General features: G+C 38.5%; 1 protein-coding gene across 1 annotated transcript in view; it reads left to right on the forward strand.

Moving 5' to 3' along the window:
• Positions 1 to 207: 207 nt before the first annotated feature.
• GABRA2 (gamma-aminobutyric acid type A receptor subunit alpha2) overlaps positions 208 to 15,006 on the forward strand; it is a 56,262-nt gene continuing 41,463 nt past the window's right edge. Inside the window, exons 1-2 of the mRNA XM_054202868.1 lie at positions 208 to 278; positions 2,832 to 2,947. Of these exons, the coding sequence (XP_054058843.1) occupies positions 208 to 278; positions 2,832 to 2,947 (187 nt within the window). The remainder of the gene's footprint in view (positions 279 to 2,831; positions 2,948 to 15,006) is intronic.

Raw genomic sequence — 15,006 nt, forward strand, 5'->3', positions numbered from 1 at the left:
TCGTTGGGAAAGATGGAGATACCATAAGTTGCTAGGAGTGAAAAGTGCTGCAGAAAAGCCAGTGGTTGCCTTTCTCCACTGAAGTGACATTTTTTATTTTTTTTTTTTTCCTCGGGTTAAGTTGAAAGCGCTGCTTGGCCGGGACTGGCTGTAGCTGAGAGCGGGTTTGTGTTTTTCTTGCACGGTTAGGTTTTGCGAAGAGCAGCGATGAAGAGGAAGCTGGCACTCTCCGAGATGCAGTTGGTTCTGCTGGTTTTATTGGTGTGGCTACCAACAAGGTGAGAGGACGTTTCATTTTGTTGCTCGGTGCAAACATGCATGTTACAATCTGCTAAGGGTAAGCTTGCGTGAGAGGTTATAAAAGTATAGTATGTAGTAATGTCATAAAAAAATCTTTCTTAGCTGTCTGAATGCAGTATTACATAGTTTCCACAGCAAATGCAGTAGAAGGTGGTCTAAGAACCATATAAGCCTAATCTCTTGCCCTTAAACGTTTTGTGGTTTGATGCTTTATTTCACCACTAAAAAAAATAATTCCTTTAAATGCCTTATTGGGATCTTAAAGATTAATTGGAGTTACTGTATCGCTGTGATCCTGTACCATACAGAACAGTTAAGATGGAGAAATAGATTATCGTGAAGTCAAATAGCAAATCACAGCCTCTAAAATAACGCTCACATATTTTTTAATACGGGCATGCCTTTTTTTTTTGTCTTTTTTTTGGTCAACATAACAGAATTCAAAATGATACTTAAGCTTTAAACCTCTAGGTGGAGATAGCATACAACTTCACAATCCCATATAATAATAGCCTCATTTATTAATCAACTTTTCTTATGTTGTTTAAAGTTCTCCATTTCTAAAGTGACAACATAAGAGAAAGTAATTTTTATCACGTAATGGTTTTGTGGTGCTTATAGCCCCTAAACACGCAATTAATTGTAGTTTCTAACTTCGGTTTACCTGCTTTGGTTCAGACTGCAGTAGGTCTTGTCCTAATGTGGTAAGGATCGTAAGCCAAATAATGCGAAGTTTCCTACGATTTTGAAAGTCTGCGTTTATTTTTATCTATTTCCCAGTGAACACAATATTTCCTGCAACTATGTTTCCTATTGCACTTTCTCCCTAACTATGGTGCAGTATTAGTTGAGTCACAGTGGGCCAGATCCTGCGAACCCTACTCAAGTGAGTAATCTCACTGACGTCAAAGAGACTACATGCGTAATTAAGGAGTTTATGCCTGAGTAAAGTTTGCAGGATTTGACCCTAATTTGATATAATTGCATGATCTAATTTTTTTTTAGTGGGATCTTGAGTTCAAAAAAAACTGTTGTATCTCAAAAAGAAGCTTAAAAAATGGCAGGGACTGACAGTACAGACATAAATGTAAATTAAAAATTAAAAATGAGCCATCCAGTAATTAAAACTAAGAAAAAACTCACACCGGCAAAATCACACATGACGTTTTGTTATGTCTTTTATAAGTTATCTGGTTTTGGGCGATTCTGTGGTTTGTGTGATGGAAAGCACAGACTGCAATGATTTACATTTAAATACTTCCTCCGTGCTGTTGAACTGGGGACCGACATAAAGCCCTGTCCTTAATCATTTTATCGCTTGCTCTAGGGAAAACGTCACCCAAACCTACTTTTGGTTAGGAGGAGGGAGAAAACATGCTTGTTTTTGTGGCATTCGGCATGCCTCGATCAGTAGTTCATTTCCAGGTGACAAATAAACATTTCAGGGTAATAATTTGGATGGCTGAGAAAGGTTTAAATGATAATGTGTGTAGCACATGATGCTTTATTTCCTTGGTACTAATATTCTGGTATTAAATAGGTAAGAGTGATGAGCTTATGCATTTCACATGCAGGGTGCTTAAAATTGTTGGCAGAAGAACATTCACTTGTGCAAGGCTTTCGGCATGGGAGTGTTTCCCCCTTGGTCCGGGTGTCCAGGTCCGGGAGGACTGTTCGCCCCCACAGCTGGCTGGGCAACAGATTCATGTTCCAGCCCTTGGTGTTTTCCACGGAGATATGACCCATAAAAGCTGTAACATCTCTTTCTTTATTGGGGAAGTTTGAAACAATCGTCGATCTATAGATTCTTCTTAATGCTTCGTTTATGATTTTTTTTTTTTTTCTATCCAACTATTATAAGGTTTGTCTGCATCTAGTGGGGCAGCAGACAGTGGGTTTTTTTATAACAAGACAGCATTTTAGGAAGATGAAGGCTATCCACAGCTAGCCTGCAGCTTGCTCGTCAGCATTGTTGTTCCCACCCACCAAACGCTGACATCAGAGGACTCCCTGAGCATGATCGCTGGAGTTTTCCCTCATGTTAGTTCTTCTGGTCATGTACGTTACATGACCATTGGGTGGAAGCATATCCACAGGATTTATCCAGAGATAGAGTATCCTTAGGTGAGGACAGATAGGATAGAGCTGGAAGGAGACAGTTTTGTGTGTGGGAACTGGGGTGATGGGTCTGGGAGTGACATGCCACCTGGGGCCGGGAAGCTCTTTTGGGCTTTTGTACCTGCACAGCCAAATGCGTTAGCAGAGCTTGAAAGGAGCCCTTGCGGTGATGCGATGTTGACTAGAAGTAAAAGCTACCAGAAAATGAATTCCTAGAAATTTTAAATAGTGTATCGTCGACTCTTATGTTTCCGAACATGTGATGTGTGAATTGTGTATTCGTATACTCCTAACTACACCTTTCCTGTTAGAAGGCAGCCAGTTAAATATTCAAGGCCAGCCTGCAAAAACTGCATGTTGAGTGTACATTAAAACATATCTAGCACTTTCTAAAATGTGAAATGTCCATTTAGATCAGTGCTGGCTGACTCCCTGGAAGACGAAGCTAAGAATAACATCACCATCTTCACAAGAATTCTAGACAGACTTCTGGATGGTTATGATAATCGTCTCAGACCTGGACTAGGAGGTAATAAAAGCAATTAAAGATTGATTTTGAAAAATAATTTTTAATGTTCAGATTTTATGCAGTGATATTCTTCCTTCGGGGCTTTTTTTTTTTTTTCTCCTTTAACAACTGGTATGTATCTTGATAAATTATTTATAACTCTGTATTCACCCAGCTGAATCATTTGAAGTTTGAGGAAGATAACATCTATGAATGGAAAGGAGGCACTTTCACACGTTTATCTTAAGTAAAAAGAAAAAAAAATCTGACGATTTAACATAGTAAACCAGAATGAGAACAAAAATAACATCTGAAGCTGCTATTCCAGTCAGGGAATTTTGGTTGAGCAAGGGTTGCAGGCTTGATTGCCTGCAATGCGATGAGTGTGTGTTTTCAGAAATCTGCACAAGTCTTTTGTGTGGTGTGTGTAAAATCCACATTTTAGATTCATTCCTTGTCCCACTAAATTAAATGAGAATGTTGTATTTTTGACTTCCTTGGAATTAGGGTTTCCCTGGCAATTAGCATTTTTGTTTCTGGGTACCTTGCATGTATTTGGGCATGAAAAAAAAAAAAAAGAAAAAAGGGAATACTGGAGGACAGAGGTCACTGCCCTCTTGTGCCATGACTGTCACTTATTTTTCAAAATGTCAGTTCACATTTTCATTTTAAAGCTGTATGCCAGCTCATGTAAGGATGTAATCAAGAAATGTAAATAATTTGTTTGGTGTTGGAAGTATTGCTGTGCAAAAAGAGCTCTGTGGTATGGGGAGGGGCAGAATGTCCTGGTTTTGATATAATTTTATCTACTACTATTGTAGATATTCTATCTGCTATTTATACTATCTAACATAAATATTTATGTATCGAATATAACACTGTTACTATTTTTATTATTCGTAACAATTTTGGTAATTGTAATTTTCAAGCTGGAGACTGTTTCAGCTTGCTAAAACTAATTCTTGTGCAAAATCCCGGGGAGCCGTTCCTCTTCCTGTTGATTTCAGTACGATCAGGCCCAAAGCTAGGGACCTGCCCCGACTTCCATGGAAATTAAGCTAACAACCACTCCATTGGATCAAATGAGGAATTAGTTAAAGCTCACAGTTTTTAGCCAACGCTCTTCCATCCCGACCTGTGGCTCTGCTGCTGCTCTGGTTCTGGAGCATCTTTGGCTTGCACCTGACACAGCATAAAGTGGGAGCTGGCGCTGGCTGGAACCAGCTTTCTCATTATGCATTAATCTTAACCTGGGTTATCTTTTCATTTCCATTCCTGGCCTCTGAACAAGTGGCGACTTATTTTATATTTAAGGACTTTTTAATTTAGGTGATCCATAAAATGAGACGTAGGGCGCTGTTGATGTGAGAATTTATGTAGTGATGTTTTCCACGGAGATTCGATTTCTTTGCAAAATACCCGAATTTAAGAATTTAGACGTAGTGTAAACATACAATGCCTTGCGGGTGACTTGCCGAAACATTTCATCTCACAAAGCTTGTGTTTAATTGGCAGGGTGTTTAAAATCATGGGGTTTATTACAAAAATAATGAAAAATTCTTTTCTTGTTTACAAAAAGGAATGTGCTAGTTAATGAGAACAGTCTGCAATTCCTTTGCATATCATGTATTCTTTTTAATATTAACATTTATATTTCTGAAAACATGAATTTTAATTTTTTTTTTTTCTAATGGATTTTTATTTTAGGTTTTCTACTAAATCTACGTCAAAATACCTCCCTCTTTTTCTTTGCCAGGCCTCCTAGGCAATTAAAATATACTTTGGGAGCATAAAAATTAAAGAATTAACATCTGTTTGATATTGGCATACATGGCAATCAACCCATGCAGAACATGTGTGAAATGAAACTGTGTCATGCATATTAAACCGTGATGATTCATGATACATTAATCTTAATCTGCAAGAATCCTTCAGTTGTGGATGGATGGATTCTTGTAGTTTAAAAGGACACTTGTAAAAGCCAGTTGTGATAATCTATGATATGAAAAATACCAAACAATGCTTTTGCACGTAATGCTGAGTAATTACGGAGTTTCATATTCCATGAATTTTGTAGCACTTTATTCCTTTTTCTCTATTAATCTGTACTCTGAAAAGAAAAATGGAAATAATTCTTTTTTTTTTTTTTTTAAATACTATGTGCCTAGTGAGTCCTGATAGTTTCTAAAAGCGTTTGTGCGCAGACTACCGCATTTTGACCAGGCCACACGTCATTAATTTAATATACTCGGTCTCAGTTCTCTTCCACTTGCATTTACATGAATCTGAAACAATTCAATTGAAACCGGTAGAGCATTTACTTTGGCACAGTAGCTTGTGTTGTCCTGCTACGCTACTATGACGGAGATCACAATCTGGCCCAACGTGCTACAACAGAAATAGTCCAGGGTCTGAGATGGGTTCTTTTAGAGTCTTCTGAAAGCAAGAGTTGTTCACCAGCTCACTTTCACCTGTTGTGAAAGACATTTTCAGAGATGTCTTATAGCAAAAATTCGTCTCATTGTAAAGAACTATCCATTTCAAAAATGTTTTTGATGACAAAAAGTGTTAGCTTAACACTGGTGTTTTCGCTAGTTACCAACAAAATGGAAACGTATAGGCTCCTTCAAAGACTGTATATAAATTCAACTTAGTAATTGCCTGTTTGGGAATTCATTCTTGAATTTAGGGGTAGATTTAGAATTAATTTTACTGGGCGACTTGGTGTGACTCGGTGCTTTACTGGTATATCGATACATTTCAGAACTGAGTACTGTTTTCTCTAGGCTGTTGAGGCAGCTTTAACTTTTACTGGTGATGCAGATCTGTCATATAAACAGGTTTTGGCCGTTGATTATTGGCTGTCCTGGCAGCTGGGATACTTGAAGCATGTATGAACACTATAGTGATGAAATAGCCTGCAAAATGTGTGTAGGCAGGGTAAAGAAGACACCACACTATCCCCTGAAGCCAGAGACATCTCATATGATTTAGATAATACCCTGACTTACGGTGTTGATACGGATAGGCATGAGGGTATTCAAGGGGAGATGAATTTTCCTCTGTATTCATTTTATGCTAAGCACAGGATTGCAGCTGGAACACTCTTGACTGCATTTGCAGTTGTGACATGAACCATTTCACACAAACATTCCATGCCATTTCTGTTTAGACATCAAAAAAAATTACAAGTTTGGTTTCAAAACAAATTCCTTCTGTCATTTGTATGTCACTTCCCAATTTGCATGAAATACAGCCATGCAAATGACAATTCATAAAGAGTTTGATTGTTTATGGTTTTTCTCAAAATCATTAAGGTATTTTCTTCTATTTGTTTGCTGTAATGTTTGCAAGACACTTAGGGTAGCCACTTTTCCATAAATCCTTTGATTTTTATTAGCATATAGAAAAAGAACTCCACAAAACAATGGACACTAAAGCTAAGCAAGGGACCAAAAGAGAATTTAGATCTTCAAATAATGAGACAACAGAATACTGAAGCTGAGATACAGCTGCATTCAAATCTGGAGGTGGTTGAATTATCTGTCTGCTCTGTCTGCTTTCCTCTGCCCCATGGACAGACCTAATTAAAAGAAAAAGGGACACTGATTAAGGCAGTCCCCTCTTTTAGTATGTTGATGTTCTTGTGTATTAGGTCTATCAGCAAAAGCATATATATTTTTTAAAATAGTAGCTGCTTTTTAGAGATGAAAAAGAGGAAGGAAGAGAGAAGTAACAGAGATGGTGCTCGGGTATTGATATCATGTTGGGTAATTGAGTAGTCTTACCATCTCCATAAGCTATTCAGCCTGCTCTGCTTTCTCACGTTTGAAATTGCTCATTTCCAGCAGCTATAGAACTTCTGTCTGTTTTACTCTCCCAAATTTATAAAATATAATTGAATACAAGACTTAGAAAATACAAAATTCAAATCTTGAAAAAAACCCACAAAGGGTAGTGACGAGGACGGAGGACTGGACTTCATAGCCTGAAGACCAGATTTTCAACTGCCATATTGATATCGAAAAGAGCTATGCAAATTTATACCATTTTGAGGATCTTTCCACAAACTCTGGTCAATCTCACCAGCTTCGGAATGGCATTCTCACTGTAGCCAGAGAGGTCAATTTTGGTTCTTAAAAAAAACTGAGGAAGATGAGACAGTAGGTAGGTGAAAACTAAATGCTACCGTGGTTCCATTTTGAAAGATCCATCTCTGCTGCAAAATGACTTTCAGATGTTCTGATTACTTTAAATAAGACTCTCCATTGTGTTTCACTTATAGACATACCAAAACCTTTTTTTACCCCCAAGATTTTGTAAATAAATTGAGCAGGAAAACCGAAGAGCATGGAGAAGGATTATTGCTGTGAGAGAGATGGTGAGCAGTGGGCACTTGGGGGTATGGTCGTTCGCCTTTGCAGCACTGGATGCATCATTGCACAGAATCGGTGCAGTAGTGTAGAGTATCAGACTCTGGGATCAAAAGTTGTATGATGTGCTCACCAATATGAGCTAAAAGGGAAAAAAACATTTTCCCACTGAAAACCCTTTCTTTTTCCCCTCAGATCAGGAGATATATATATGTGTGTGTGTGTGTGTGTCTCTGCATGTGTTTATCAGAGAGTTGTATGTCTTCAGTTGCCATGAAACCAGGCTGTGATCATATGCTGATAATCTGGAATATGTTAAATTTAGGGCAGTATATTTATATATCTCAGTGATTCAGAGTTTTTGATCAGCTTTAGAAGAATTTGTAGCTGTCGCAGTCCCCTACCTGGGCATTCAAAACTTAGCGGTGTTTGTCAGCCTACCATGCTTGATGTGCATTCAGGGTATCATAAAAGAAGGTCCTTCAACTCTTTCTGCTGCAGAACACTACGGGAAAGCTTTCACTACTGTTTTTAAAGGAAAGAAGTGCAGTTGCCCTGCTCAGTTCTGGTTGCTTCCTTAGCCCTTCTTTGCTCCAGCTTCATCTTTTGGAAATGGTAATGTCTCCCTGCTGGTGCTAGTGCGGAGTGATTCAGAGCAGCACTTGCATTTTCTGAAAGCCCACTATCTATGTAGCTATGCTGGGATACAAAGGAGTAAACCACTGTATGCACTTTCTTGGGCCTACCTGGAAGGGTCACATGGAATCTGGCCATAATAGTGCTTTCAGAGGAGTCAGCGAGAACCTCAGATTAATTTATGTTAGAGCTGTCGATAATGTATATTGGCAAAAAAGCATTCCTTGTGAAAAATGGAAAAGCAATAGAGGGGAGGATATGAAAATCTCATTTAATTAGTTATCCAGGGCATGCAGATGGTGCTAAAATCCAAGAGCAGAACTAGCTCAGTAGCTGTAAGCATTCTAGGGAATGAATCATTAGGAAAGTGGAAGGATAAAAAACCCTCACAAATTGTTGTGATACTGAAGCACGAACCATCGGAAATGATGTAGGGTAGTCTAGTGGCTGAGGAGCTGGACAAAGCTTATTTATTTTATTTATTTATTTATTGAAAGAGTGTGGATAAATCAACAGTGAAGATATAAAAATAAAATTAATGTTAGAGCTGTGCAGAGCATTGCAATCGGGGAATGTGTTGCACTGTAAAAAGTAGCAAAATGCTATGCTTCTAAACAGTTAACAAAAATCTAGGTACTTTACAGGAAAGTTTACGTGCCTATAAAGGATCTTGTCTGGGAGGATCTCCCAGTGCACCGAACATGTGTATTCAGTACTTTTTTCCTCTCTTTTTTTTTTTCTTTTTCTTTTTTTTTTTTTCTCTTCTCCTGGCAAAGCATCAGCATTCGCTCCTAATGCTAGAAATACTGCTGATGACACCGAGGCTGAATTAAGGCTTTGCTTACTTTTATCTCAGCTGCAAGGAAGACATGAAAGCAGATACTGCCGATTTCTGTGGAGCTCATTGGAGCTCATTGTAAATCAGGCTGACGGGATGGTTTAATTTTTCAGCCAGATTTGATGGGCTAAGGCAAACATCGCCCTTCTTCAGCATTACGTTTATTCTGGGTTATTTAGAAACTGGTTGAAAAGCAGCGGCCTTGCTGATACCCAAGGTGTTCTGCTGTTGACTGCTTCCCACTGAGGCCTCTTATCATGTTACATAAATCTTGCGACGAGTTTGCCATCCGAAATATAGAGCTCCTTCTCACTCAGGCTGACTAGTTTTAATAGCCAAGTACCAAAGGACTGCGATATTATAGTTCCAAAATTTTTATTACCCTTGTGAAATGGTACAATTTGTGTAATGCCACCTGAATTGGAAATATAATTATTATTTAAATAATCTAACTCCGAAACGTTTTCAGAAATATTTAAGCGCATTAGAAATTCATCCAGGATATCTTTGGGGGATTTTAATGGATTTCATGGATTTTTAGTAGTGGATTTTAACCAAGCAAAAAGTGAATTTAAAATGTAGAAATCAATGTATGCGTTGCTTACAATGAAAAAAAAAAATGTTAGTCATTCTGTAGCAACAAAGACACATTTTGTAATACAAATTTAATAGTATTCTAGGTTACACTAAAAGGTTGTGTTTTTTTAACCTTAGCTCTTGCAGCCTCTAATGGCAAATATCTATTTAACATATATTTAAGTATATTTTCTGTATTTTAGCACCCCATAAATTAACAACCGCCATGAGACAGACCTCTTACTATGTATTTATATTCTGCATAGCACAACAGGCTTCTACTCCATTCAAGGCCTGGTTGTGGTGAAAACAATGGAACAATATTATTTTTATTTATGAGGCATAACCTAAAATGACAAAAAAAGGACGAAATAATACTCCCCCTGCCCTTTACCTTTACTAGCAAGCTCATAACTGTTAGGCCAATAGTGGTGATTTTCAACACAGTTGCAGAGGTAATGGTTGCTCGGAGAAGTGGCGGAGTCTCCATCTTTGTGGAGACATTCAAAATTTGACAGATGGTGACCTGGGCAACCTGATCTGTCTTCAGAGCTGGCTCTGCTTTGGGCCTTCCGCAGGTGCTTTTTAAACAGAATTATTCTAAGATTCTGTGACCTACAACCAGCAAGACACTGAAGTAATGGCTGAAGTTTTCCATCTTAATTGGCAACTGTGAAAAAATAAAATTTAGAATGTCAGTTCTGGAAGATAAAGCTAATAAAAATACCTGTTTAAATGAAAGGTTTATACTGCCTAAGGACAGCAGAATGCACAGCATTGTACCACTCTTGAGCTTATTGTTCCACTGGAACCATCCACTGTGATGAATAGAAGATTTGGGGTAAATGGGCATGGTCTGGAAAAATGCAGAGGACAGCCTTTTCTATGGTCTTTGCCTTGGATTTTCTAACATTCAGCAGAATCTGTGACTGAAAGTGACTCTAGCCACGTTTTTCTACTCCCACTGGAGTCCTGAAAAGGGTTAAATATGGGAAAAGACAGTATTTTGAAGGAGAGGCACTGTATTTCATCGAATCGTTCCCAGTTTACTTTGTCATCATTAGATGGGCCGTGTAGAGGGAACTGGAAGGCTGTACAACACTGTGTATCCTAGAGCTCAACACCTCCTCAGCAAGCACCCGGGAGCCTCCAAACCCTGCCCTTCTGAAGCGTCCTGAGGGAGGTCTTCCTTTTTTCTTCTTCTGTTTTCATAGTTGCCTTTTCCCTTTCTAAATACCTATTTCATACATTCTTCTAGAAAATGCCCACCTTCTTTGAACAAAATTCCGTGAATTTATGTCACTCCGTCTAAATGTAGCTTTCCCCAAATCCAGGCCAGACATGCTGTGTAGATGCAGCTGTCTAATTTCGCTTTTTGGTTTTGGTGTGGTATGAAACCCAGACCTGCCTTCCCCTCCTCCCAGGCACAGCTGCTTACATCCAGCTGCCCAAAAGATTTCATAGCTAATGAAGCTGGATCGGGGAGGTTGAAATGATGCGAAGGCAGGTTCCTGGGTAGGCAGAAAAGCAAAGATCCTTCTCTACGCACAGATTGCATGTCCTTCCTTTTGTGCCAGTACAATTTTGTTGGTGTTGTTGAGTGGTCTGAGATGGATTGTTGCTTCTGGCAGTACTCCTGACTGCATATTCCTGCTTCTGCTTTCTTGGAGTGCCACCATTTCCTGACCATTTTTAACAATAACCTTTTCAACGCACAACCTAGTGCTTCCAATTTTTAGAATGAGTAGTGTGTAGGGAGAGAGGTATTTCATCAACAAGGATCGTGCAGAAGGACATTGTAATTGCCTGTACATTAAAACTGCGTCTGCTTTGTTTTTACAGTATTTTGGTCTGTATTAATTGTTGGTATTAGTAGCTCTTATTAGTGACCACTATTAGTATCTAACAGTAGCTTCTAAAGACTCCAAGAAACAGATATCAAGTAGAATATCCCACTCTTTTTCACTGCCCTAGCGTTAGGGTAATACAAGCCAAGGTGGAAAACCACTATAAGCAGGGAACCGGGGAAAGGGCCGGACAAAAGAGATGGCGACTGAAGGAGGGAGATAAAATGGTGATGCTAAACATTGGCCACTTTTAAACAACTGGCAGGTTAAGGTAGCTGAATGATGGTTTTTTAAAATACCCTTTGGAAACTTGAAAGTAGAATAACGTAAGCAGTTTTATCATTATGGTATATGCGTGCATTTAAATTTATGGCATTAATATTTTTCAACTATGAGTCATCTGTCTCAAGAAGCGGCTATAGAGGATATATCGGATAACGTTTTGTGTTGCTGTACAATTCACCAGCCTACTAAATTAAAGCATCAGCAGAAGATTTTTGAATTAATACTGTCAAAAGTCTAATAAATTTTAATGATAAGAATCAAAGCACTTTAATATGCCAAGATTAATCTTTAAACACATTTTTATGTCTGTTTTTTTCAGGTTAATGTTCAAATTAAATTAATCACAAGCTAAAGGAAGTTTTGTTTACCACTGTCATCCTAATAATAGTTTGCTTTATAATGCAAAGTGTGTCAGCACTAGTTTTCTGAAATTGTCTGCACATCAGGAAGGTACGATTCCGCTAACCTTCTGGAAGCGGTGTTGCTATTTGGGAGCCATTTGTTTGATTACTTTGTAGCACATGGCTCTTGATTTACATTCCATAATTCCTTGCCATATGTTGAGGGCTATTTAATAATTAGAGCAGTTAACTCTGTGAAAGCAGTGTAAATCAATTTCCCCCTTACCTGGGATCATGGCGCACATCAGAGGACATTGAACATTTTAGTAGAGTTGTGTCGCTGCGGTCAGAGATTGGATTTAGTTGCATCTGACCAAATTACATTTATTTTTTATGTCCATACATACATATTTGGTCCTGCACATGCATTTTTTTTGTTGAATCAGTAGAGACCATGCATCCTAATCTGCAATTGGTTTTGGGAAAACATGGATGCCTCATGTTCCATCTGCTTAATCTGTGCTTTTTTACAAACTGTAAATTAACTTGTAGCTCTGCAGTGTTATGACTAATAGAGTTGATTGCAATCCAAATTCGGTGCTATCGACCACTGATCTTCACTATGTTCTGACACCTATAGAAGAAGAATCAGTTAAAAACTGATGTACGCTGTAAAACCTACGTGTCCATTATGTGCACGTCATGGCTTTTCTTACATCAGGGACACTGAAAACATATCAGAGAACTCAGGGTCCTTTGCAAAAAGGGGGACTTTTATATCTGAGTAAGTACAAAAGGAACATCAGCCTGAAGTAACCGGGAGGTATGATCCGCCATTGGTAATGGAACAGATCCATGTCTCCAAGCCTAGTACAGTGCTCTGTTTCATAGGCCACATAATTTCTAACATATTTGATCTCAGTGGAGAGGTTTATACAGAAGATATATTCTACCTGGAAAGATGGATAAGCTGTTTTTTGAAACTCCTATTTTTTTTTTCTTGAAGTGTTTATAGCTTGCGTTTGTGATCTTTCATGTGAATGTAGTTTCCTGGAGTTACCTATCTGCGTTTAATACCTTCTTCAGTTTTAATTTAAAAAAAATTGCATCCTCTTACTCCCTTAAATACTTGAATGCCAGAAAAGCAATGTATCTACTGACTGGAAGATTGTCCTGTCATTAGTTCTTCTTCTCTTTGCTGGTCTCCATTGCTTGGTGCTGATTCTCTCATCCAAGAGAGGTAGTTGTCTTCCAGCACATTCCTTGCTTTTTCTTTCTTGTATCCATTCTCAACTGTCCAAAGATAATAGGTTCTTCAGACCACTTCTGTCAGAAGATTGGGATTTATTAGAGCCATCCTTTTCCATTCCCTCAAGTGTGTGAGCCTTGCAGCACACCACCAGAGAGCAGAAAGGGAATGGGGGGGGGGAAGGAGAGTCTGCAGTTATCTCTAAGAATTTAGAGGTGGATTGAAGGGACAATTCCTGCCCTGAATACACCAGCCTAATGTTCTAGATGTTTCCTTCTGAGTGACAATCTAAAGGCTACTGTAGGTGCGTTTTTATTCTCATTATTTCAGGTAATTTATATTTTTCAGAATTTATAGGCTCACTGAATGAGGAAGGAAGTCCCTCTGGATGAAAAGAGGCTAAGGACCAGTTGTAGTATGGAGTACATAAATGAGGAACAACAGGATTTTGAGCCTGAGATTCAGTGCTGTGTTGATAAAACCCCTCTGCCATCCTGAGAGCATGCCGTGGCCTTTCATGGACTGTCCTTATCACCATCTGTAGTGTTAATTGAGTACCAAACAGTGAACTTATTTCTACTAGATCTTTAAACGTTTAAACTTGGTACTGCATTGCCTCATGCAGTTTCTGAACAAAAGGGAAGATATTTCCTCATGGAAAACTAGCTAAATAAATAAAGATGAGAAGGGAGAAATATAAATGCCTGTTGCTTGAGATAAGGGGATGGTCACATCCTTAATAATCCCTTTCCATCTGCTGGGTGCTAAAAGCTGTCAGAGAATCCTTTATTTTTGTACAGGCATTTTGTCTTTAGTTGACCATAAAAAAATGAAGAGAAAATCTTGTTTGCTACTGCATAATATGCTATTTATAAAACAACCAATTGTTTTAAAATAATATTCTGTAGTAGATGTCTGCATTTTCATGAAGCCATAGTATCTGCTTAGAAGAACGTGCACTTTAAGAAACTGGATTCTAATTAAACTCATATTAGGCATTGTGTCAAAGAAAAAAAAGATACCGTTTTGTATTTTCTGCCTGTAAAGAAAACCCAACCTTGTTAATTTAATATTCAAAAGCAGATTCCTGTCACAAATATGTAGCCTTTCCACATATAGAAGCCTTGATGGGTTCTGAAAGTCCCGTGGACAGCCAGAGGGGAATTCTCTTGTCACAGGCACCATAAAAGACAAATTTGAGGCTGCTTAATCCAGGCTTTGGGAGCGTCCTGGGAGTATGTTTTAGAGCAGATTCTGGGAAACACTGCTGTCTGTAAAGTAGCTTGGAGACATTCAAGTGACTCAGCTGTGGGACTTTTCAGTGCTACAGTACACTTCTTGTAGGCACATTACACAGCCTTAATCGAAGACCTTTTTTATTATTATTAACTATATAACAGAAGAGTAACTGACAACTCACTAACATGTTAAAATGGGATTTTAAAAAAGATTGCCTCATTACTGTCCATGTTATTATTTTTTGCTCTTTTGGGGGCTACCTGTTTGATTTCAGTATTAATATGATTCTCTGTTGGGTCAAGGCATGAACTCGTTGTTTGTCAGGCCTCCTGTTTAGCAAGACGTTTATTATCCATGACTATCCCACGGGTTGTCCTGCCAAACAAAAAAATGTTAAGAATAAAAAAAAGGCAGCTTGGCAGCCAGTCTGATTTCTGCTGTGTCTCGGACCCACACCTCTCTTCCTCCTTTCCCTGCATTTCAGCAACCGTGGGGATGGGGGAAGTGTAAAGAAAAAGTGTGCCTACCTGTTCTTCTGCACCCTGGGTACTTAGGGTGTTAACATACACACAACCTCCAGCTGATCTTAATAATCCGTGCTAGCTTTTTTGAGAATATTACAGCAGCCTGGATAAACATTAATTTCCTGTACTTCATAGTTATTTCACCTGGCTTAAAATAGGAACTGCTGGCTGG

The sequence above is a fragment of the Rissa tridactyla genome, chromosome 5 (assembly GCF_028500815.1).
Source record: "Rissa tridactyla isolate bRisTri1 chromosome 5, bRisTri1.patW.cur.20221130, whole genome shotgun sequence".
NCBI classification, from domain to species: Eukaryota; Metazoa; Chordata; class Aves; order Charadriiformes; family Laridae; genus Rissa; species Rissa tridactyla.